Below are 25,194 nucleotides of genomic sequence, written 5' to 3'. Positions count from 1 at the left end.
TGGCCTCATAGAACGAATTTGGAAGTACTCCATCTCTTTCTATCTTTCCAAACAGCTTTAGGAGAATAGGTATGATTTCTTCTTTAAACGTTTGATAAAATTCTCCTGGGAAGCCATCTGGCCCTGGACTCTTGTGTCTTGGGAGGTTTTTGATGACTGCTTCAATTTCCTCCCTGGTTATTGGCCTGTTCAGGTTTTCTGTTTCTTCCTGTTCCAGTTTTGGTAGTTTGTGGCTTTCCAGGAATGCGTCCATTTCTTCTAGATTGCCTAATTTATTGGCGTATAGCTGTTCATAATATGTTTTTAAAATCGTTTGTATTTCCTTGGTGTTGGTAGTGATCTCTCCTTTCTCATTCATGATTTTATTAATTTGAGTCTTCTCTCTCTTCTTTTTAATAAGGCTGGCTAATGGTTTATCTATCTTATTAATTCTTTCAAAGAACCAACTCCTGGTTCTGTTGATCTGTTCCACAGTTCTTCTGGTCTCGATTTCGTTGAGTTCTGCTCGAATCTTTATTAACTCCCTTCTTCTCTTGGGTGTAGGATCTATTTGCTGTTTTTTATCTAGCTCCTTTATGTGTAAGGTTAGCTTTTGTATTTGAGTTCTTTCCAGTTTTTGAATGGATGCTTGTATTGCGATGTATTTCCCCCTTAGGACTGCTTTTGCTGCATCCCAAAGATTTTGAACGGTTGTATCTTCATTCTCATTAGTTTCCATGAATCTTTTTAATTCTTCCTTAATTTCCTGGTTGACCCTTTTATCTTTTAGCAGGATGGTCCTTAACCTCCATGTGTTTGAGGTCCTTCCAAACTTCTTGTTGTGATTTAGATCTAATTTGAAGGCATTATGGTCCGAGAATATGCAGGGGACAATCCCAATCTTTTGGTATCGGTTCAGACCCGATTTGTGACCCAATATGTGGTCTATTCTGGAGAAAGTTCCATGTGCGCTTGAGAAGAATGTGTATTCAGTTGAGTTTGGATGTAAAGTTCTGTAGATATCTGTGAAATCCATCTGGTCCAGTGTATCATTTAAAGCTCTCGTTTCTTTGGAGATGTTGTGCTTAGAAGACCTATCGAGTATAGAAAGAGCTAGATTGAAGTCACCAAGTATAAGTGTATTATTATCTAAGTATTTCTTCACTTTGGTTAATAATTGATTTATATATTTGGCAGCTCCCACATTCGGGGCATATATATTGAGGATTGTTAAGTCCTCTTGTTGAATAGATCCTTTAAGTATGATATAGTGTCCCTCTTCATCTCTCACTACAGTCTTTGGGGTAAATTTTAGTTTATCTGATATAAGGATGGCTACCCCTGCTTTCTTTTGAGGACCATTCGAATGGTAAATGGTTCTCCAACCTTTTATTTTCAGGCTGTAGGTGTCCTTCTGTCTAAAATGAGTCTCTTGTAGACAGCAAATAGATGGGTCCTGCTTTTTTATCCAGTCTGAAACCCTTCGCCTTTTGATGGGGTCATTAAGCCCGTTCACATTCAGAGTTACTATTGAGAGATATGAGTTTAGTGTCATCATGATATCTATTCAGTCTTTGTTTTTGTGGACTGTTCCACTGAACTTCTTCTTAAAGGGGAATTTTAAGAGGCCCCCTTAAAATTTCTTGCAGAGCTGGTTTGGAGGTCACATATTCTTTTAGTTGCTGCCTGTCTTGGAAGCTCTTTATCTCTCCTTCCATTTTGAATGAGAGCCTTGCTGGATAAAGTATTCTTGGTTGCATGTTCTTCTCCTTTAGGACCCTGAATATATCCTGCCAGCCCTTTCTGGCCTGCCAGGTCTCTGTGGAGAGGTCTGCTGTTACCCTAATACTCCTCCCCATAAAAGTCAGGGATTTCTTGTCTCTTGCTGCTTTAAGGATCTTCTCCTTATCTTTGGAATTTGCAAGCTTCACAATTAAATGTCGAGGTGTTGAACGGTTTTTATTGATTTTAGGGGGGGATCTCTCTATTTCCTGGATCTGAATGCCTGTTTCCCTTCCCAGATTAGGAAAGTTTTCAGCTAGAATTTGTTCAAATACATATTCTGGCCCTCTGTCCCTTTCGGCGCCCTCGGGAACCCCAATTAAACGTAGGTTTTTCTTCCTCAGGCTGTCGTTTATTTCCCTTAATCTATCTTCATGGTCTTTTAATTGTTTGTCTCTTTTTTCCTCAGTTTCCCTCTTTGCTATCAACTTGTCTTCTAGGTCACTCACTCGTTCTTCCACCTCGTTAACCCTCGTCGTTAGGACTTCTAGTTTGGATTGCATCTCATTCAATTGATTTTTAATTTCTGCCTGATTAGCTCTAAATTCTGCAGTCATGAAGTCTCTTGAGTCCTTTATACTTTTTTCTAGAGCCACCAGTAGCTGTATAATAGTGCTTCTGAATTGGCTTTCTGACATTGAATTGTAATCCAGATTTTGTAACTCTGTGGGAGAGAGGACTGTTTCTGATTCTTTCTTTTGAGGTGAGGTTTTCCTTCTAGTCATTTTGCTCAGTGCAGAGTGGCCAAAAGCAAGTTGTATTGGGAAAAAGAGAAAAAGAGAGGAGAGAAAGAAGGAAAGAAAAGAGAAAGAGAAAAAAAAGGGAAGAAAAAGAAAAAAAAACGAAAAAAAAAAGAAGAAAAAGAGAAAGAAAAAGAAAGGAGAAAAAAGGGGGTGGGGGAAGGAAACAAATCAAAAAGCAAAACAAAACAAAAACAAAAACAAAAACAAACAAACAAAAAAAAGAACCACCGGGGAGTATCTTCTGATTCTGTGTACTTTAAGTCCCTTGGCTTCTCCTGGAAGTTGTCCGTCTAGCTGGTGTTCTGGGGGAGGGGCCTGCTGTGCTGATTTTCAGGTGTTAGCAGTTGGGGGAGCTGCTGTGCCCCTGCCTGGTGCAGGGCTCAGTGGGGGTTGTTTACCCGTGAGGCCGCAGGAGGAACAGCCCCAGTGGCGGGGCAGCTCTGGAAACCTGGATTCAGCTCCGGCAGGAACTCCGTCTGCAGGGCCTGGAGGCTCCGGGGCGGGGCCGCTGTTGTGCTCAGCTGGGGCAGGAGCGTCCTTGCTGTCCTGGGCCCTCCCGGCCTCTGCCTGTCCCGGGGGAGGCGGGATCCTGGGCTGTGTCCCGGCGCCCTGTGCTCCGGGGCCTGCGCTGGTGGATTCGCGCTCCCGGGCCGCGCAACCCCCTCCGCGGAGCCGCCGCCCAAGTCCCTCCGAGCTGCTCCTGGAACCGCGCAGCCCCCTCCGCACGGAGCCTCTTCCTCTGCCCGAGCCCCTCCGAGCTGCTCCCGGGGCCGCGCAGCCCCCTCCGCGGAGCCGCCGCCCGAGCCCCTTCAGCTGCTCCGGGTCCCGCCGGGTCGCGCCGTGCGCGCTGCAGCCCTTAGGGAGCTCGGCGCACTCTCCTGGGTGCGCAGTTGCTGTTACTGTCCCCGGGAGCCCGAGGGCATCCTCGCCCTCCTGGTTCCTGCTCCAACCCCCCGCGAGCCCCTTTCCGCCCGGGAAGGTCGGTGCAGCTCCTGCGTCTCCGGGACGGGGCTCTCCTGTCCTGGGGACACTCGCCCCGGCCTCAGCCCGGCTCCTCGCGGGGCCCCTCCCCCTTGGAGGCCTTTGTTCCTTTATTTCTTTTTCCCCGTCTTCCTACCTTGATAGATGCGTGAACTCTTCTCACTGTAGCATTCCAGCTGGTCTCTCTTTAAATCTCAGGCCGAATTCATAGATTTTCAGGATAATTTGAAGGTTTTCTAGGTAGTTTGGTGGAGACAGGTTATTTGGAGACCTTACTCTTCCGCCATCTTGCTCCTCAGAAATATATTTCGTGTTTAACGGTTTTTATTGAATTGGGGGGGGGGGTTCTATCTCCTGTATCCTAATGCTGGTTTCCCTTCCCAAGTTAGGGACGTTCTAAGCTATGATTTGTTTAAATGTACTTTCTCGTCCTCTGTCCCTTTCAGCGCTCTCTAGAATCCCCATTAAACGTAGTTTTTTCCTTCTGAGGCTGTTATTTATTTCCCTTAACCTTTCCTTGATATTTTATTTCTTTTTTTTCTTTTTTCCTCAGCTTCCTTCCTTGCCATCAAATTGTCTTCTTTGTCACTCACTCCTTCTACCTCATTAACCCTCGTCGTTAGCACCGCCAGTTTGGATTGCATCTCATTTAATGGATATTTAATTTTGGCCTGATTAGATCTAAATTCTGCAGTCTTAATGTCTCTTGAATCCTTTATGCTTTTTTCCAGAACCACCAGTAGCTTTATAATTGTCCTTCTGAATTGTCTTTCTGACATTGAATTGTAATCCAAATTCTGTAACACTGTGGGAGTGAATACTGTTTTGATTCTTTTTGTGTGTGTGTGATGAGTTCTTCCTTCTAGTCATTTTGCTCAGTGAAGAGTGGCAAAAAAAAAGTTGTATTGGAAAAAGGAAGGAAAAGGGGAAAAAAGCGGGAAAACAAACAAAAAACAAAACAAAACAAAAATACCCAAGGAGGTGTATCCTCTGATTCTATATACTGTAAGTCCCTCGACTTCCGCTGGAGCTTTCCAGTGCTACTTGGTTAAAAACTTGTTCTTCCCCTGTCCTTCTAGCGGATCTTCTGGGGGAGGGGCTTGCTGTGCTGATTCCCAGGTGTGTGCACCTGGGGTAGCTGCCCGGCCCCTTCCAAGTCCATGGCTCAGTGGGAGCTGTTTATCCTGTGTGGTCCCTGCTCCCTGGCTGCCCTGCTCAGTCCCAGGCGCAAGGTGACACCAGGAAGAACATCAACAGTGGTGGCAGCCAGCTCTCCAGCCCTAGAGTCAGCTCCCGCAGTAACTACTGCAGTCTCACAGTCTGCAGGGGCCTGGATGCTCCAGGGGCAGGGGTGCCCATCTGCACAGCTCGGGGGCACCCGGTGGCAGGAGCGTCCTCGCTGTCCTGTTCCCACTGGCCTCTGCCTGTCCCAGGGAGAGTGCTGGATTCTGGGCTCTGACCCCTGGCGCCCTGGGCTCCGGGATCTGTGCAGCTGGAATCACGCTCCCGGGGTTGCGCAGCCCCCTCCACTCAGAGCCCCCGCCTGAGCCGCCTGAGCTGCTCCCAGGGCCGCTGGGCGCGGGCTCCAGCCTGTTAGGGTGCTCGGCCTGTGGTGTGTGACGCGCTCTCCCCTGGGTTGCACTTCCTCTGTTAGTGACCCCGGGAACCTGGGGGCTCCACTGCCCCTCCTGGGATCCTGCCCGAGTTCCCTGCAAGCGCCTTATGGTCAGGGAAGATTGGTTAAGTTCCTGCTTCTCCGGGCCTGGGCTTTCCTGTCCTGGAGGCACTCACAGCCCAGCATTAGCCCGGCTCCTCCCAGGGACCCTTCCCCCACTGGATGCTTTTTAAATTATTTATTTCCATCTTCCTACCTTGATAGAAGTGTGAACTCCTCTCACTGTAGCATTCCAGCTGTTCTCTATTTAAATCTCAGGCCGGGGATCCCTGGGTGGTGCAGGGGTTTAGCACCTGCCTTTGGCCCAGGGCGCGATCCTGGGATCCCGGGATCGAGTCTCAACTCGGGCTCCCGGCATGGAGCCTGCTTCTCCCTCTGCCTATGTCTCTGCCTCTCTCTGTGTGTGTGTGACTATCATGAATAAATAAATAAAATCTTCAAAAAAATAAATCTCAGGCCGAATTCGTAGGTTTTCAGGATGATTCCAAAGTTATCTAGGTAAGTTGGTGGGGACAGGTGACTTGGGGACCCTAGTCTTACGTCATCTTGCCCCCTCCTCTCCAGTCCTTCACTTTTAAAACCATTGGTATTATAATAGATCTATTTAGAACTTTAAAGACACCATAGGCTGAGCTTAGAATCTTATATGGATTGTATTATTTATTTCCAACAAAGCCATTCTTGGGGACTGTAAAATTATACAGTCTCTCTTTCAGTCTCTTTCTACATTTGTAGAAATGTGATTCAAAATGGTTGAGTGATTGACCCAGAATTATGAACTGGGTCATTATGAACTGATGTGCTTTTATTGGAATGCAACAAGATAGGCCAGTGGTTCTCAGCCAGGGATGATTATTTCTCCAGAAGACACTTGGAAATATCTGGAGAAATTTTTGGCTGTCATAGCTGGGCTAGTACTACTATTAATATGGCATGTCTAGGGTTGCCCAGAGAGTCTGCTTCTATAACTAGCTCCCAGTCATTGAAATTGGCTGTCTTGGTCTGTGACACTTTTGTGTGTTAAGGCTGTGGTCCATTATCAGAGTCAAGTGTGTTCTTCTCCTCCCAGAATCCCCCCAACCACCTCAGATCTGTCTTTAGGTGGTCAAACAAGTTTATAGGTGTCTCTTTTTCCTCAAGACATAAAATGGGGGGATCCCTGGGTGGCGCAGCGGTTTGGCGCCTGCCTTTGGCCCAGGGCGCGATCCTGGAGACCCGGGATCGAATCCCACATCGGGCTCCCGGTGCATGGAGCCTGCTTCTCCCTCTGCCTGTGTCTCTGCCTCTCTCTCTCTCTCTCTCTCTGTGACTACCATAAATAAATAAAAATAAAAAAAAATAAAAAAAAAATAAAAAAAAAAGACATAAAATGGGCCTTTCAAATCTTTGTTCCCTTATCTGTAATCTGGATTCAGTCTGAGAAGTTAGAAATATTTTAGAGCTCAAAGGAAATTCTCTGGCACAGAGCAGGTTCTCCATCCACAGGGACTATTGTTACATTTAATTCCACATTTCCTCAGCTCATGATGGCACAAAAAAAGAACTCTTAGGACAGGAAGTGAGTTTCAGATTCCTTTGCCTTTGGGACACTTTTTCTGGGTGGGTAGGGAATGAAATGGGCATCACTGGCAGCTTCCTGCACAACTGGGGAAGTCAGGCGGGCTCTCATACACTCTCACATTCTCCAGTGAAGTACCTGGCTGAGAAGATCTGTGGCACTGAATGTGCTGATTTGGAATAGAGGGTATGTGGGTAAAGTGTTAGAATGGCTAAAATTAACAACTCAGGAAACAACAGATGTTGATGAGGATATAGGGAAAACGGAACCCTCTTACAATGCTGGTGGGAATGCAAGCTGGTATAGCCATTCTGGAAAACAGTATGGAGGTTCCTCAGAAAGTTAAAATAGAGCTACCCTATGATGTAGCAACTGCAGTACCAGGTATTTATCTAAAGGATACAAACAGTGATATGAATGGGCACCTGCACCTCAATGTTTATAGCAACATGTCTACAATACCTACAAGATGGAAGGGGCCAAGTGTCCATCAACAGATGAATGAATAAAGAAGATGTAGCATACAATAGAATACTACTCATCCATCAAAAAAATAAGATCTTGCCATTTGCAACCATGTGGATGGAATTAAATGGTATTATGCTAAGCAAAATAAGTCAGAGAAAGACAAATATCAGATGATTTCACTCATATGGAGAATTTAAGAAACAAAACAGATGAATATAGGGTAAGGTAATGAAAAATAAAATAAGATGAAAATTGAGAGAGAAGCAAACCATAAGAGACACAGAACTCTTAAACCAATGAGGAGGGGTGCCTGGGTGGCTCAGTTGGTTTAAGCATCCAACTCTTGATTTCAGCTCAAGTAATGATCTCAGGGTTGTGAAATAGAGCCCTGGGTGGGGCTCCCTGCTGAAATTCTGTCTCTCCTTCTGCCCATCTCTCCCCACTGCTGCTTGCTCTCTCTCTCTCTCTCTCAAAACAAAAACAAAAACAAAAACAAAAACCAACCAACCAAACAGAAATAATTGAAGAAAACAAGCTTTTTAAATAAATGGTGCTTGGACAATTTTTATTAGCTAGAGGCAAAATAACATTAAATTTCTATCTTAACACCAACCACTTGTTGACATAAAGTGAATGAACTTGTAGAAAAATAAAATGACTAAAATTAAGTAGTAGAAAAAATATAAAATAGCAGTTGACTTATAAAAGACAGATTAGATTAATCCTCTGGGCATAAACCAGATGAAAGTAAAGGAACTAAGAACATAATTGATGGATTCCAGAATGTAAAAACTTATAGGTCAATGATAAAGAAAATTTAAAAACACATGTAAAATTAGTGAAAATTTTTAGAACACATTTCTTATTAGAATGCATAAAGTGTAGACATTTAAAAAGTTCTTTTAAAACAATTTAGAATAAAAATACCTAAGATGAGAGAAGATCTAAGGATGCAGACAAAAAATGTGAAAATGGAACTGGAGGGTATTATGCTGAATGAAATGAGTCAATCGGAGAAGGACAAACATTATATGTTCCCATTCATTTGGAGAATATAAATAATAGTGAAAGGGAATAGAAGGGAAGGGAGAAGAAATGGGTGGGAAATATCAGAAAGGGAGACAGAACATAAAGACTCCTAACTCTGGGAAACGAACTAGGGGTGGTGGAAGGGGAGGAGGGCAGGGGGTGGGAGTGAATGGGTGACAGGCACTGAGGGGGGCACTTGACGTGATGAGCACTGGGTGTTATTTTGTAAGTTGGCAAATTGAACACCAATAAATAAAATAAAAATAAATTTATTATTAAAAAAACAAAAAAATAAATACATGTGAATAAATATATAAATGTGAAAATATGCTAAACATTGTAACAATCAAATGAAGTGAAATGATAATATTAGGGAAACCTTAATAAATCTCAGCATGGGGTGTGATTTATTTCTAAGGCTGCAGCCCCCAGAGACTGAACATTTCTTATTTCTTAGCTGGGGAGCTGATTTCTAGAAGCAAACATTTATATGTTAGGGATGAAACAATTATTATAAGATTTGTCTGGAGGCAACATAATGTGATGCCTGAGAGACAGTCTGAACCAGGCAGCCCTCACAGACCTCAGAAGGGTTGAGCCTTTTCACCGCAGCCTTGACCTTGAGTGAGTCAGCTAGATAGCGTAAGCTCTGCTTCTTCTTCTGTAAATGGTATTAAAAAACTTACATGAGGTAATGTGTAAAAACATTTATAGAGTGTTATTATTATTTTTTGTTATCAAGATCCATATCAATAACCAAATTTTGGGGGCATCTGCATGGCTCAGTGAGTTAAACTGCTGACTTTTTGATCTTAGGGTCTTGGGTTCAGTCTCTTCCATGGTCTTGATGCTGGGCATGGAGCCTACTAAAAACAAACAAAAATCCCACCAAATTTCTTTTCTAGCTCAAAAGCTTTCATTAAATCAGTATATTTTTATCTTTGGGTTTTGACTGTATTTAATTTTTTACTCAACAAGGATTCACTGAGAATAAACTCCATCCTGAGAACTGTACTAGACACTGTAGTTTCAAAATTAGTTAAGAGATAGTTCTGAAATTAAAGGAGTCTGTATTGTGGACAAGCAAAGAAATTTAGTAAAGTTGATGTGACTGGAAGGAAAGTAAATCAGATTGGGAAAAAAGGGAGGGGGTCAGATCTTTCCGTTGATTTTATTCATGTGACCTGAGAAAACATCTCTGGAATGAATTTTCAGGACATTTCCAAAATAGGCACACATCCCATCACTCTGAGGATAGATATTAACTACATGATGTTTGACTTATTTTTTAAAAGAAATCCAAATTATCTGAAGATTACTGAGAAAATACTTAGTATATTCACACTAAATGAAGATGACTGGTTATAAAGTGAAAAGGGGAACCTAAGATATAACCTGAACAAAAATAGAGAAGACAGGAAGACCCAAGGAGAGAACTGCTTTAAAATGTGTACACCTGGGGAAAAAAATAAAAATATTGAATGGAGGAAGCCAGGATCTCTGGGCCTTCATATTGTATGCCGGTGACTCAGGAGAGTCCTGTAATGGTCCTGATGCTGAGAGGCACCAACCTACCCAGGGCCCCCTTCATGTCCCCATTCCTCAAGCTGTAGATGAAGGGGTTCAGCATAGGGGTGACAATGGCGTACATCACTGAGGCCACCAGACTTGTCCTGGAGGATGTAGTTGCTGCAGAACTGAGGTAGTCCCCTAGGCTTGTGCCATAGAACAAGCAGACCACTGAGAGATGAGACCCACATGTGGAAAAGGCTTTGTACTTATCTGCAGTTGAGGAAATTCTCAAGATGGAGGAGAAAATCTGAGAATAAGAAAAAAGGATCCCAGAGAGAGGAAAAACACCTAGGACAATAGTCACAAAATACACCACTATGTTATTGATAAGGGTGTCAGAACAGGCAAGCTTCAAGACTTCAGGAAGATCACAAAAAAAGTGTGATATTTCCATGTTTGTGCAGAAGGGTAGCCTCAAAAGGGTCAAGGTCTCGAAAAGGGAGCCCATTACACTGATGCACCAGGACCCCAGGGCCAGCAACCCACAGAGCTGCGGGTTCATGATGAGTGAGTAGTGCAGGGGGTGACAGATGGCCACAAAGCGGTCATAGGCCATCACGGTCAGGAGTAAATTGTCCAGGCATCCAAACACAAAGAAAAAAAATATCTGGCTGAGACATCCTTCATATGTTATGGTTTTGCTCTGAGTCTGGATGTTCACCAGCATCTTGGGGACTGTGGTGGAGGTGAAACAGATGTCAGCAAAGGACAAGTTGGCAAGGAAGAAATACATGGGTGTGTGGAGACGGGAGTCTGAGCAGATGGCCAGGATGATGAGCAGATTCCCAGTGAACGAGACCAAGTATATGGACAGGAACAACCCAAAGAGCATGAACTGAATCTCTGACTTCTCTGAAAATCCCAGGAGGAGAAATTCTGAAGCATGTGTTTGATTTCCTGATTTCATGTGGATGAAATAACTAACAGGAAAGAGAAAAATCAACATTCAATTACCTTCACCTTGACAGCACAAAAATGTGATTGTCTTTAATTTCACGCAAATGGATAATAAAGTACTACCCTGTTATAATTGCCTTGTTTTGGAGAATTTGAAATGCTTCCATCATTCCTTCTGGTGCCACTGCTTTCTGGAAAATGTAATCGCAGTTCCACAGCAGTCATTCCCCCCTATAGCCTAGGTACTCAGAGTGTGGTCTGTATACCAGCAGGAGCAGCATTGCCCAGGGCTTCTTTGAATGCAGAGTCCCAGGCTGCATTCGGACTTGCTGAATCAGAATCCACATTGTGAGAAGGTCATGGTTTTTTCCCCCTGCTCATTCATGACTCAATAGTGTTGTTCTAGAAAATCTGTAGCTTCTAGTCCTTTAACTCTTATCTCCTCACCTTTATTTTCTTCTACACCTTCCTTCAAACCTCCTTACTTGATATGTAGGCAAAAAGAGAGCCCAATAATTACAGGGTTTTTTTTCTCTGCCATCTCTGTGGAGTAAAACATTGTCATACACTGGCCTTGACTATTCCAAACACTGGGAATGAATCCTATATTTAGTTTTCTAATGGAAATATCTACAACTTTCACAATGATTTGTCTAGTTTCTATGATTCAGATTATATTATTTTGCATGTTTGTTTGTAACACTGTTTTTGTCATGGGAAAATCTGCCATTATGCCTTCTTTCTTTTATTTTTGAGTAGAATTTCTTTAAATACTATTTTTAAAAAGTTTTTATTTATTCATGAGAGACACACAGAGAGAGAGAGAGAGGCAGAGACACAGGCGGAGGGAGAAGCAGGCTCCATGCAGGAAGCATGAATGTGGGACTTGATCTCGGGTCTCCAGGATCAAACCCTGGGCTGAAGGTAGCGCTAAACTGCTAAGCCACCTGGGCTGCCCTAAATACTATTTTTAAAAATGAAGAAGCACCACGCATTAGGCCATTGTTATACTTGGGCATGTTTTGTTTTTAAAGGTAGGACTGAAAGTTTTGATATACATATACATATATACATTATATACATGTTTTAAAAAGATAGACAATCACAAGATAGTGTCAAGGAAAATGATAGCGTAGGGAATTCCAAAGGCCCAATATTTCACAAAAGAATTGAAATTACTGGGGACAACTAACAGTATCTAGGAATGTAAAAAATAGTTTCTGATTTTGAAAAAGGAAGTGAACCTTTGCTTCCTTGTTAAATTCCCTTACTACATGTGGTACATGTCTGTACCACAGACACAGGGGTTCTTTTGTAAGGAGAGCAATTCCTTTTTCAGCTTAAGGCTCCACTCTGAAAGATGCCCAAGGAAACAATCCCAGAGTCCCTAATTGGGATTTCCCTACACTCAAAGGGAATGAGATACACATGGGTTCAAGGCCCATAAGAATTCTAGTACTTTCATTCAGAGATATGGTGATGCCCCTGAATGCACTCAGCCTCACCTAAGATAATTCCAAGACCATCCCCATGGCTCTCATATAGATAGTGAGGGAGGACCAAAAAAATGAAAATAATTCCAAGGATGAAAGACAGGAAAATGATACCCATCCTGGGTCTGATAACAATTTTTTTAAATTTATTTTTTATTGGTGTTCAATTTACTAACATACAGAATAACCCCCAGTGCCCGTCACCCATTCACTCAGGTTACACCCAACAGGGCACAGAAATCTTTCTTGTCAAAATCATGTAAGATCAGTACATAGAAATTACAACAGGTCCAGGAAATATTAATTTGAGTATCAAAGTAGTATCAGATGGTGACTTGTTATTTGGAGCCACCAAAATTAATATTAGTACAGCTAACCAAGACTGTGCAATTAGTTTTCACTACTCAAGAATCTGAATAGTCTTGTAGCTGAGATGGATTAGGTACCTTTAAATTTGATCAAGTTTTACTGCTGATTCTTTTCAATACACTTTATTTTTTTGTATATTTTTTGATTGGAGTTCGATTTGTCAACATATAGTATAATACCCAGGGCTCATCCCATCAAGTTCTCCCCTCAGTGCCCATCACCCAGTCACTTTAATACTTGAGCCATGATAATAGTGCTCCTGCTTCACCTCTTGTGGCTCTTACTCTATGTGTGATGCCTCTAGCTTGCATTAAGAAACATTTCAAGAACTTTAAATTGCATCTTGGATTCTGTGAAGAAAATTGGCTGCACAAATTGCTCCTTCCATCACACAATGAGAATTGAGGAGGTCACTGTCTTTATTTCCTTAGTGTCAGAAAGTGTCATGCTTCTCTCAAGTGATTATTTGTTGTCACATTATGGATACTGTGACCCTTCCAATTGATCACTGGGCTAGAGATTGCTGACATAACAAATCCATTCTCTTCTTCCATGTTATTGGAATCGGATTAAATTTGGAAGTGATCATATGCCAGCTAAGATACTATATTTCCCAACTTCTTTTTCAATCACAGACAGTGGGTAGAGAGTATGAGAATTGCTGAGTGGGAATACTAGAATGCCCTTTAGAAGACTTTCCATTTTATATCTCCTTCTTGCCTAGAATTCATACATGACACTGGAACTCCCATAGATGACATATCTTGGAAAACCACATAGTGTGGGTGTGGAAGCAGAGATGGAATAGACCCTTGTCCATCATATTAGCATAGAGACATCATGCCCCTTCTTCGATGAGGGAGACAAATTAACCCCTAAAGGAATAGGGACACTATTCCTTCTTAATTTTTCTATGTATTTATGTAGCCATATTTCATCCTAACAGCACAAACACAGTCCTCTACCTTCACTGGAATTCTCAGTCATATCAAGGGCCCAATTTTGGCAACAATGTAACATTTCATGGTAGATATTTGGTTTGCTCATGTAATTATTCACCTAGTTTTATGTCTCCTTTCTCTTGGCCACACTATTTCTCTTATCATATATGTTTAAGGTGTTTTGTTTTGTTCTAAGTTTTGTGTAGGTTCCTTAAAATTCTTTTGGAAAATGTCATGTGAATGAGTGAATGAGTAGATAAATGATGTTTTTCAGATGCCACCATGGCATGGACTCTCAATCCATCACATTTGCCCTCCCATAAGCATTCTCTGAGACCTCTTTATATTTACTCTTGTGCTGATGGGAACAATATCCACAGAATAAAAGAAACATTTCCAAGTCCATCAGGCACTAGATAGAAAGGGGCGATTGCAACTCACATCTGCCTGACTGCAAGTCAAGGCTATTCTCACTCTGCAGGGCTGTCTTAGGCAGTCAATGCTTCACAAATAAGAGGAAAGGCTAATGTTGGAATAAAGCAGAACCCGAGAGGAGAGCAGACATAAGGGAAGGTTGGTTCCTGCAGGAGGAGAGGGGCCCTGCAATGATGCTCTGAGAAGAGAAACAAGAAGGGCTGAGAAGGAATGGGGAGCAAGAATCCTCTGCAAACTGGCATTCTCACTTTGGAAAACAGTGTGAAGGTTCCTCAAGAAGTTAAAAATAGAGATACTCTATGATCCAGCAATTATACTACTGGGTGTTTACCCCAAAGATACTGATGTAGTGAAATGCCAGGACACCTGTACCCCAATGTTCATAGCAGCAATGTTCACAGTGGCTGAACTGTGGAAGAGCCATAATGTGCATTGAAAGATGAATGGGTAAAGAAGATGTGGTCTACATACACATTGGAATATTACTGAGCCATCAGAAAAGACTAATACCCACCATTTGCTTCAACGTGGGTGGAACTGGAGGGTATTATGCTGAGTGAAGTAAGTCAATCTGAGAAGGACAATCATCATATGGTTTCACTCATATGAAGAATATAAGAGGGATCCCTGGGTGGCGCAGCAGTTTGGCGCCTGCCTTTGGCCCAGGGTGCGATCCTGGAGACCCGGGATTGAATCCCACGTCGGGCTCCCGGTGCATGGAGCCTGCTTCTCCCTCTGCCTGTGTCTCTGCCTGTCTCTCTCTCTCTCTGATGTGACTATCATAAATAAATAAAAATTAAAAAAAGAATATAAGAAATAGTGAAAAGGATTATAAGGGAAAAGAGGGGGACTGAGTGGGAAAAATTAGAGAGGGAGACAAACCATGATAGACTCCTAACTCTGGGAAACAAACAAAGGGTTGAAGAAGGGGAGGTGGGTGGTGGTATGGGGTAACTGGGTGGCAGGCACTAAGGAGGGTACTTGATGGGATGAACACTAGGTGTTATACTATATGTTGGAAAATTGAATTTCAATTAAAACATGTAAAAAAGAAGAATCCTCTGCAGGCATGAAGTGGGCAATTTTGGAATCAGTCCCATCACACTATCTCATCAATCTGACTGTTTCCCCAGAAGACATGGTTAATAAAACTTTCCTTCTCTCCACACAATTTTCCCAGAGTACTTACTGGACTGTTCTGGCTTCTTCTGATGCCTCATCCAATGGATGTGGCTCTACTGGTCCTTCCTGCCAAGGACAGTTGATGTAGAAAGGACAAGAAATGGGGTCAGGTGCTGGTTCTTTGGAGTGGTTGGACATCTCAGAGAGGCACCAAGAGGAGGATGCTCTTGGCCTGCAGTTGATGAACAGCAGGTGAGCCCTGAGAAGGTGGATTCAGAGACTGAATTCTCAGAGCACCTTATTAAGTAAATTACTTTCATATTGCTCAGTTCTCTAAACAATCCAGCTCCACTGAAACCAAGGGCCTAAAAACAAAGGAAAATTTTCTGCCATTTCAGTTCCCATGTGTCCACCTTGGGATCCAGGTGCATATTCCCTTTCTACCAATGGGTCCATCCCCCTGGAGTGGACATCTCTCCAAAGTACATAACCTCTCATGTAGGCACATCAAAAGCCCACACTGAGCCTCTGAGCTGTTGTGAGTGACAGTCTCTAGTGTCTGACTCAAAGATATAGCTATGTCACCTGACCACTTTTTGTTTTATTGTTTGTTTACTTTGATGTGTAAAAGCCTCTAAGTTTGATATTGTCCCAATAGTAGTTCTGCTTTTGATTCTCTAACCTTAGGAGGCTTATCTAGAAAAATGCGCTATGACTCACGTCAGAGAAATTACTGCATGTGCTCTCAATAGGATTTTTATGGTTTTAGGCTATTTAGGTTTTTTAATCCTTTTTCAGTTATTTTTGTATATGCTATTAGAATGTGGTCCAGTTTCATTATTTTACACGTAGCTCTAGTTTTCCAGCACCATTTACTGAAAAGATTGTCTTTTCCCCATATTCTTGCCTCTTTTGTCATAGATTAATTGACCATATAATCATGGTTTTATTTCTGGGGTCTGCAGCCAAGAATACTTTATCCAGCAAGGCTCTCATTCAAAATAGAAGGAGAGATGAAGAGCTTCCAGGATAGGCAGAAACTGAAAGACTATGTGACCACCAAACCAGCTCTGCAAGAAATATTAAGGGGGACTCTGTGAAAGACGATGTCCAAAGAAACAATCTACAAAAACAGGGACTGAATAGGTATCATGATGACATTAAATTCACATTTTTCTTTTTTTTAAAGCATTACAGTTAATAAAACTGTAACTTCTTTAATTAATGCTGAGATTTTCCTGACATAGTTTTACTTTCACAATTTGTTAGTAAAGATTTTAAAAATAAAACATAGGATGCCCTTTTTTCAAGTGGAATGCAGCCAAGTGGGCAGAGTGCCAACTAAGTGATATTACTGGGCTATAGGAAAGTTAGGTGAGCTTGGTGTGGCCTCATGATATCACAGACATCCTGGCTACTCCCAAGTATTTGCTTGTTTGCAAGGAAATTTTGGAATTCAAACAAGGTATAGATTGAGTAGATCATATTATGTGGTTTATTTAGGCTAAGGGTTAAATTACAGTCTATTCTAGATATTTCCAGTTCATGCTCTTTCAAGTTAGCTGATGACATACCTAGCTTTGACCCTTAGAGTCTCATCTCTTCTGGAAGCTCTGTTATGCCTTGGGACAGCTAAGTCCTTTTTACCTGAGCCTCGTCTAGTACCTCAGCAAGTGTGAAGGATGTTGAGAAATGCTGCAGCTGTATGTTAGGGACATAGGAGCTCATTACAGTAGTCCTCCACTTTTATGTAAATTTGGGGATTTCCCTTAAAGAAAACATAAGCTAACTGTACTCTCTTGATTCTGTTTTAGTAAGGATCCCCTAGACTCCATAATAGACATTTCTGGAACAATCCTTTCAGTTCTTTTTTTCTTTTCTTTATTTTTTAATTTTATTTATTATTTTTTTTATTGGTGTTCAATTTACCAACATACAGAATAACCCCCAGTGCCCGTCACCCAATCACTCCCACCCCCCGCCCTCCTCCCCTTCTACCACCCCTAGTTCGTTTCCCAGAGTTAGCAGTCTTTACGCTATGTCTCCCTTTCTGATATATCCCACACATTTCTTCTCCCTTCCCTTCTATTCCACAATAGCCAAACTGTGGAAGGAGCCTCGGTGTCCATTGAAAGATGAATGGATAAAGAAGATGTGGTTTATGTATACAATGGAATATTACTCAGCTGTTAGAAATGACAAATACCCACCATTTGCTTCAACGTGGATGGAACTGGAGGGTATTATGCTGAGTGAAAGAAGTCAATCGGAAAAGGACAACCATTATATGGTCTCATTCATTTGGGGAATATAAATAATAGTGAAAGGGAATAGAAGAAACAAGAGGACCTAACAATCATGAATATTTATGCCCATAATGTGGGAGCTGCCAAGTATATCACTCAATTAATAACCAAAGTAAAGACATACTTAGATAATAATACACTTATACTGGGATCTGGAACACAGCTTCCTGTAATTGACAAATCTAAGCACAACATCTCCAAAGAAACAAGAGCTGAAAATGATACACTGGACCAGATGGATTTCACAGATATTTACAGAACTTTACATCCAAACTCAACTAAATACACATTCTTCTCAAATTCACATGGAACTTTCTCCAGAATGGACCACATACTGGGTCACAAATCAGGTCTGGACTGATACCAAAAGATTGGGATCCTCCCCTGCATATTCTCAGACCATAATGCTTTGAAATTAGAACTAAATCACAAGAAGAAGTATGGAAGGATTTCAAACACGTGGAGGTTAAGGACCATCCTGCTTAAAGATGAAAGGGTCAACCAGGAAATTAGGGAACAATTAAAAAGATTCATGGACACGAATGAGAATGAAGATACAACTGTTCAAAATCTTTGGGATTTTTCTTTCTGAGGCTGTCATTTAATTCCCTTAATCTATCCTCATGGTCTTTTGTTTGTCTCTTTTTTCCTCAGTTTCCCTCTTTGCCATTAACTTGTCTTCTATGTCACTCACTCTTTCTTCTACCTTGTTAACCCTAGTCGTTAGGACCTCTAGTTTGGATTGCATATTATTTAATTGATTTTTAATTTCTTCCTGATTGGATCTAAATTCTGCAGTCATGAAGTCTCCTGAGTCCTTTATGCTTTTTTTCTAGAACCACCAGTAGCTTTATAATTGTGCTTCTGAATTGGCTTTCTGAGATTGAATTGTAATCCAAATTCTGTAACTCTGTGGGAGAGAGGACTGTTTCTGATTCTTTCTTTTGAGGTGAGGTTTTCCTTCTAGTCATTTTGCTCAGTGCAGAGTGGCCAAAAACAAATTGTATTGGGAAAAGGAGAAAAAGAGAGAAGAGAAAGAAGAAAAGAAAAAGAAAAAGAAAAAAGAAAAAAAAGAAGGAAAAAAAGAGAAGAAAAAGGGGGGAAACAAACAGAAATAAAAAAAAAAAACAAGGGGGAGTAACCTCTGATTCTGTATACTGTAAGTCCCTCGACTTCCCCTGGAACTTTCCAGTGCTGCTTGGTCAATAATTTGTTTTTTCCCTGTCCGTCTAGCTGGTCTTCTGGGGGAGCGGCCTGCTGTGCTGATTTTCAGGAGTTAGCTCTTGGGGGAGCTGCTTAGCCCCCAGGCTGGTGCAGGGCTCAGTGAAAGATGTTTAAGCTGTTTATCCTGTGAGGCCACTGTGAGGCTCAGTGGGGGTTGTTTATCCTGTGAGGCCCCAGGAGGAACATCAACAGTAGCAGCTGGATTCAGCTCCTGCAGCAACTACGGAGCTCTCAGTCTGCAGGGGCCTGGATGCTCCGGGGGCGGGGCCGCTGATGTGCTCAGCTCGTTGCCGCCCGCCCGGAGGCTGGAGTGTCCTTGCTGTCCTGTGCCCTCCTGTCTTCTGCCTGTCCCGGGGGGAGGCCGGATCCTGGGCTGTGTCCCCGGTGCCCTGTGCTCCCGGCCTGTGCTGTTGGATTTGTGCTCCCGGCCGCGCAGCCCCCTCCGCGCGGAGCCACCACCCGAGCCCCTCCGAGCTGCTCCCGGGTCCAGCCTAGCGCATGCTGCAGCCCTTTAGGAAGCTCAGCCTGGGGGTGTGGCGCGCTCTCCCCGGGGCGCAGGTGTCTGTTAGTGTCCCAGGGAGCCTGAGGGCATCCCAGCCCCTCCTGGGGTCCTGCTCTAACTCCCTGAGAGCGTCTTTCTGCCCAGGAAGATTGGTGAAGCTCCTGCTTCTCCAGGATGGGGCTTTCCTGTCCTGGGGGCACTCTCCCCGGCCTTCATGCAGCTCCTCCCCCTTGGATGCTTTTTGTTTCTTTCTTACCCCACCCCGTCTTCCTACCTTGATAGAAGCATGAATTCTTCTCACTGTAGCATTCCAGCTGTTCTCTCTTTAAATCTCAAGCGGAATTTGTAGGTTTTCAGGATGATTTGAAGATTATCTAGGTAATTTGGTGGGGACAGGTGACTTGGGGACCCTACTCTTCCGCCTTCTTGCCCTGCCTCCCTCCCATTGACATTTTTCACAGAACTGTAACAAATGATTCTAAAATTTGCATGGAAGCAGAAAATCCCCCAAATAGGCAAAGGACTGTTGAAAAAGAAAACCAAATCTGGTGGCATCAAAATTTAGGACTTCATGCTCTATTAAAAAGCTGTAACTCGCACAAAAATGGAGCCATAGATCAAAGGAACAGAATAGGGAGCCCAGAAATGGACCCTCAACTCTACAGTCAATCAATCTTCAACAAAGCAGGAAAGACTATCCGATGGAAAAAAGACAATCTCTTCAACAAATGGTGTTGGAAAAATTGCAGCCACATGGAAGAATGAAACTGGGTCATTTTCTTACAGCATCCACAAAGATAAACTCAAAACAAATAAAAGACCTAAATGTGCAGCAGGAATTCATTAAATTCCTAGAGGAGAACTCGAGCAGAAACCTCTTTGACCTCTGCTGCTGAAACTTTTTGCTAGACATGTCTCCAAATGCAAAAAAAAAATGAAGTATCAGGACTTTCATCAAGATAAAATCTTTTGCACAGTGAAGGAAACACTGGACAAAGCCAAAAGACAACCTACAGAATGGGATATTTTTGCAAATGTTTTATCAGAGACACTTAACTATAAGAAACAAACTCAGGCTGAAGATGAAGGGGTTCAGCATGGGGTTGACCACCACATACATCACTGAGGCTACTGCACTTGAGTGGGAGCTCTGGGGAGCAGCAGAACTAAGGTACACTCCTAGGTCCATAGAATAAAATAAGGAGACAACAAAGAGGTGAGAAGCACAGGTGGAAAATGCTTTATACTTGCCCTGAGCTGATGAGATTCCACATATGGAGATTATCTTAGAATAAAAGTAAATTATCCCAGTGAGGGGACCAACCCCAGAAACGTAGCTACAAAATACGTTACCATTTTACTAAGAAAGATGTCAGAAAAGGCAAGTTGGGTCATCTGACTGAGTTCACAGAAAAAGGGAGGGATTTCCACCTCTCTATAGAAGGACAGTTGCAACACCATTGAGGTTTATAACAAGAAATACAAGACACCTATGACCCAGGGCACAAGAACCAGCCACACACAGAACCAGGGGTTCATGATGACCATGTAGTGCAGGGGTGACAGATGGCCACATGTCGGTCATAAGTCATCACGGCCAGAAGATCCATGTCCAACACTGTAAAGATTACTATAAAGTACATCTGTGTGATGCAGGCTGCATAGGTGATTACCTTGCTCTGAGTCTTGATATTCTGCAGCATCTTCAGGACAGTGGTGGAGGTGAAACAGATGTTGACAAAGGAGAGGTTGGTGAGGAAGAAGTACACGGGGGTGAGGAGGCTGGGATCTGTGCTGATGACCAGGATGATGAGCAGGTTTCCAAGCACAGTGATCAGGTACATGGAGAGGAGCATCCCAAATAGGAGGGGCTGTAATTCTGGTTCCTCTGATAATCCCAGAAGAAGAAACTGAAATTTTTGTTCCCTTGCTAGGTTCCATGTGGTGGAAGTGACTTCTGGGAAGAAGGAAGTAACGTGACTGATTTCCACTCAAACTAATGTAGTTTTGGAATGTTGGTGAGATTCAGAGCCAAAGACCAAAACAGAATCTTTGAGATGTCTTTGCTGCAAAAAAGGTGATTTTATTAAAGCTCAAAACAGGACCTGTGGGCAGAAAGAGCTGCTACACTGGGGTTGTGAGGAGTGATTATGTACTTTTTAGTCAGTGAGGGTTATGGATAGCCTAAGTCTCTAAGGAATTTAGAAGCAAGGTTTTCAGAATGCTAAGGGGCTAACTGCTTTTAAGATAAAGCTCTTTTTGACTCCTAACTCTGGGAAACGAACTAGGGGTGGTGGAAGGGGAGGAGGGCGGGGGATCAGGGTGAATGGGTGACGGGCACTGAGGGGGGCACTTGACGGGATGAGCACTGGGTGTTATTCTGTATGTTGGCAAATTGAACACCAATAAAAAATTTATTATTAAAAAAAAGATAAAGCTCTTTTTAGTCATAAACTTTAATACTTCACAGCAGCCATGATTTCCTTCCATGAAAATGGTCATGCTCTGCATGTTTCAAGTATATATCAATGGGCTGCAAGCCTTACAAAATTTAATTTAAGCTGAATTTCTTTTGCCTTTGTTTCCCACATCAAGACTTGCATTAATCACAGATTTGAAAATCAACTTTTTATATTTTGTAGCCCATGAATTAATTTTAATATGTTGTGCATGGATATGGCCCCCTTTAAAGAACCCACTGCATCATATCTAATCATTTTTTTACCAACTAGCTTCTTTCCTAAGAAATCATATATTCTTCATGATTCATATATTCTTCATCACCTGGGCAGCCCCGGTGGCCCAGCGGTTTAGCACCACCTTCAACCCAGGATGTGATCCTAGAGACCCAAGATCAACTCCCACGTCAAGCTCCCTGCATGAAGCCTGCTTCTCCCTCTGCCTGTGTCTCTGCCTCTCTCTCTGTGTCTCTCATGAATAAATAAATAAAATCTTTAAAAAAAACAAATCATATATTGTATAGTTTTACAAATTCTTCAAATATCTCAGGAATATAAATTGACTGCTGATCAAGTTTAAGGAATTATGTAAGACATGGTTGTTTTAATGTTTATATTTCATTAGAGACTCAAAGCAAGCTTAACTTGACAATAGCCAAGTTCTAAAGTCCTGTGAACCTCACATTCAGCCTACAGAAAGTCCTTAGAAACTTGTTATCTCTACCACCCTCCATCCACAAGCTGAAAAGTGTATAACCAGTCTTCCTCACAGTCCCCATGCAGCTCTCTCTGTCCATGAGTCCTGACCCTTGCTATAGTAAAAGCACATTTTTCCATCATAAAATGACTCAAGAATTCTGTCCTGACCTTTGCATGTAGCAGCGCACATCATAAATGATATTCCATTAGACAAGGATAGCCTGTTATATATCAAGAATTGACACAGTAATCTAAGTGATCAGACTTGAGGCAATTAAAATATGTGCTACTTTTTATTTGTAGCATATGTTCTGACAAATGAGGAGAGCACTCATGAGCATTCTGTCATTCAAGCTTATTTCCAATGATTTTATGAACAAGTAACTACATGTGGGCTCTCTTCCAGGTCCCTGGAAGAATTTGAAAGACATGCATGTTTGTGCAGAACTGGTAACCCTAACCCACATAAATGGTAAGACATCAAGCTCTCCTGTGAAGCATCCTCAGGTCATGCAGGGGGAAGGGATTTCTGAGCAGGAAGGAGATAGGAAATGGATGATATTAATACTGTTCATCTGCCCTCCCTTAGCATTTGTGACAAATATTGGGAAAAGGGAGTCATTTTGTGTACCAACAGAAAGAGTCATGATAGCAGGTAACATTGGAAATTTTCAAGTAGAAACAGGAAGATAATTCAGTGATAAAACATACAAAACACTAACCAACCCTTCACCTCAAAGAATAAACCCTCTCATTGTGGACATTGATGTCCACATGCTTCAGTAAATAGATGTACAGCATGAACAGTGATAGAGAGAAAGAAAGAAAGAAAGAAAGAAAGAAAGAAAGAAAGAAAGAAAGAAAGAAGAAAGAAAGAAAGAAAGAAAGAAAGAAAGAAAGAAAGAAAGAAAGAAGAAAAAGAAAGAAAGAAAGAAGAAAGGAGGTTCCTCAATCAGTTAAAAATATACCTGCCCTACGACCCAGCAATTGCACTGTTGGGGATTTACCCCAAAGATACAAATGCAATGAAACGCCGGGACACCTGCACCCCGATGTTTATAGCAGCAATGGCCACGATAGCCAAACTGTAGAAGGAGCCTCGGTGTCCATCGAAAGATGAATGGATAAAGAAGATGTGGTTTATGTATACAATGGAATATTACTCAGCTATTAGAAATGACAAATACCCACCATTTGCTTCAACGTGGATGGAACTGGAGGGTATTATGCTGAGTGAAGTAAGTCAGTCGGAGAAGGACAAACATTATATGTTCTCATTCATTTGGGGAATATAAATAATAGTGAAAGGGAATATAAGGGAAGGGGGAAGAAATGTGTGGGAAATATCAGAAAGGGAGACAGAACGTAAAGACTGCTAACTCTGGGAAACGAACTAGGGGTGGTGGAAGGGGAGGAGGGCGGGGGGTGGGAGTGAATGGGTGACGGGCACTGGGGGTTATTCTGTATGTTAGTAAATTGAACACCAAAAAAAATAAATTAAAAAAAAAGAAGAAAGAAAGAAAGAAAGAAAGAAAGAAAGAAAGAAAGAAAGAAAGGAGAAAAGAGAAAAAAGAAAGAAAGATTTTGTGTAGTAACAAAATAAGTATTTAGAAATTTTGCTTCATCATATTTATGTTCATCTTGATGCTAAGAACATACCCAGTCCATCTATTTATTCAGATTTGTCTTTCCATGTAGATTCCCTTGAGAGATATATACTTGCTAATCAGTGTTTGCAGGGACTATGATAGGCTTTCTGGACATCTAGGTGAATCACAGAATAAAAGCAAGAGACCAATTTAGAAACACAAGGGCGTATTTGTAGAGTAAGTGCCTGACATTAATCTTTTTTATTGTAATATAAGTGCCTGACTTTAAGTTTTTTATTTCTGAGGCATCCATTTCAAAGACAGTTATGTTGAAGAAACACCTCATCAGATGAGACACAATTACCAGATAAGCACTCAATTTGCCCCAGCCATGAAATACCTCTTCAGAAAGCCCTGAGTAACCTTGAGACTGACACATGAGTGACTCTGCTTTTCCTTTCAGCACCTGAATTCTACTCATACAATATTCTACAAAAGGGGGAACCCACAGCCCACTCTGGCCATGGACCTCAATAAAGGCAGATCCTCAGCTACACTCTCTCTCCTTCTGATTGACGTATTCCCATCTCTGAGACCTCCTTGAATGACCATTGGGCATCCCATATGCCCTCAAGGCCTCGTGAGGAATAAACATGGTTTGTTAGAGCTCTCTGATGGGTGTTGCTACGGCATGTCTTGCAATCACAATAAGAATGAAAGGCACACAGCAGAGGCTCTGGTCAGAGAAGAATCTGTGGGAATGTCCACAAGCACATGGGCACAGGGGAGTGCCCGGCTTCCCTAGCCTATGCATCCCTGTCAGGAGCGTAAGACATAAACAGAACAGTGTTAGAATTCACATTATCAGTAAGAAGAGTGAAGGTAGTGACAGAAAAGATTTTCAGGGTGTAAATTGGGGTTTTGTATTCTCCTGTACAATAAAGTTACTTGAAGGGCTTAATGGACAAGTGGAGTTTCTTCCATATGAAGAACGCAACCCATGACTATTCTTTCGGGAAATCTAAGGAAAATTTATTTGACATGATACAAGTCATTTGAAATGAAATTATTTTTAAGAAATCCAACATGTCCCATGTAAGATACAGAAATTTCTAGGCATTCGTGATCCAAGGTTGGGGAAAACATTGGATCCTTTGAAAATGGACAAAGGAGAAACTGTATAACAGAAGGAGCTGAAGCTTAAAAAAGGGGTACTTAAATATATGAAGACAGTTTAATTCAAAGAAATGGAAATTCCAGGAAATAAATAGAAGGTATAGATTTTTACTTCCTCAGTCTGATCAAAGACTGGCTCTGCAACTATGAGTCCTGCAATCACAGGCACTTGTACAGCCCCGTGACAATTGGCCC

At 42.1% G+C, this 25,194-nt stretch overlaps 1 protein-coding gene and 1 pseudogene across 1 annotated transcript; both read right to left on the bottom strand.

Annotated features, from left to right (window-relative positions):
- Positions 1 to 1,882: 1,882 nt before the first annotated feature.
- LOC112666939 (olfactory receptor 7C1-like) lies at positions 1,883 to 10,694 on the bottom strand. Its single transcript, XM_025458409.3, has 2 exons — positions 9,783 to 10,694; positions 1,883 to 2,798 (listed from the first exon to the last, which is right to left on the bottom strand). The coding sequence occupies exons 1-2, from the start codon at positions 10,692 to 10,694 to the stop codon at positions 2,673 to 2,675; spliced, it is 1,038 nt and encodes a 345-aa protein (XP_025314194.2). The 3' UTR covers positions 1,883 to 2,672.
- A 236-nt stretch (positions 10,695 to 10,930) lies between these two features.
- LOC112666884 (olfactory receptor-like protein OLF4) lies at positions 10,931 to 22,881 on the bottom strand (annotated as a pseudogene).
- Between the last annotated feature and the right edge of the window lie 2,313 nt (positions 22,882 to 25,194).

The sequence above is a fragment of the Canis lupus genome, chromosome 20 (genome assembly GCF_003254725.2).
Source record: "Canis lupus dingo isolate Sandy chromosome 20, ASM325472v2, whole genome shotgun sequence".
Classification (NCBI taxonomy): Eukaryota; Metazoa; Chordata; class Mammalia; order Carnivora; family Canidae; genus Canis; species Canis lupus.
This window is presented reverse-complemented; position numbering and strand designations above follow the sequence as displayed.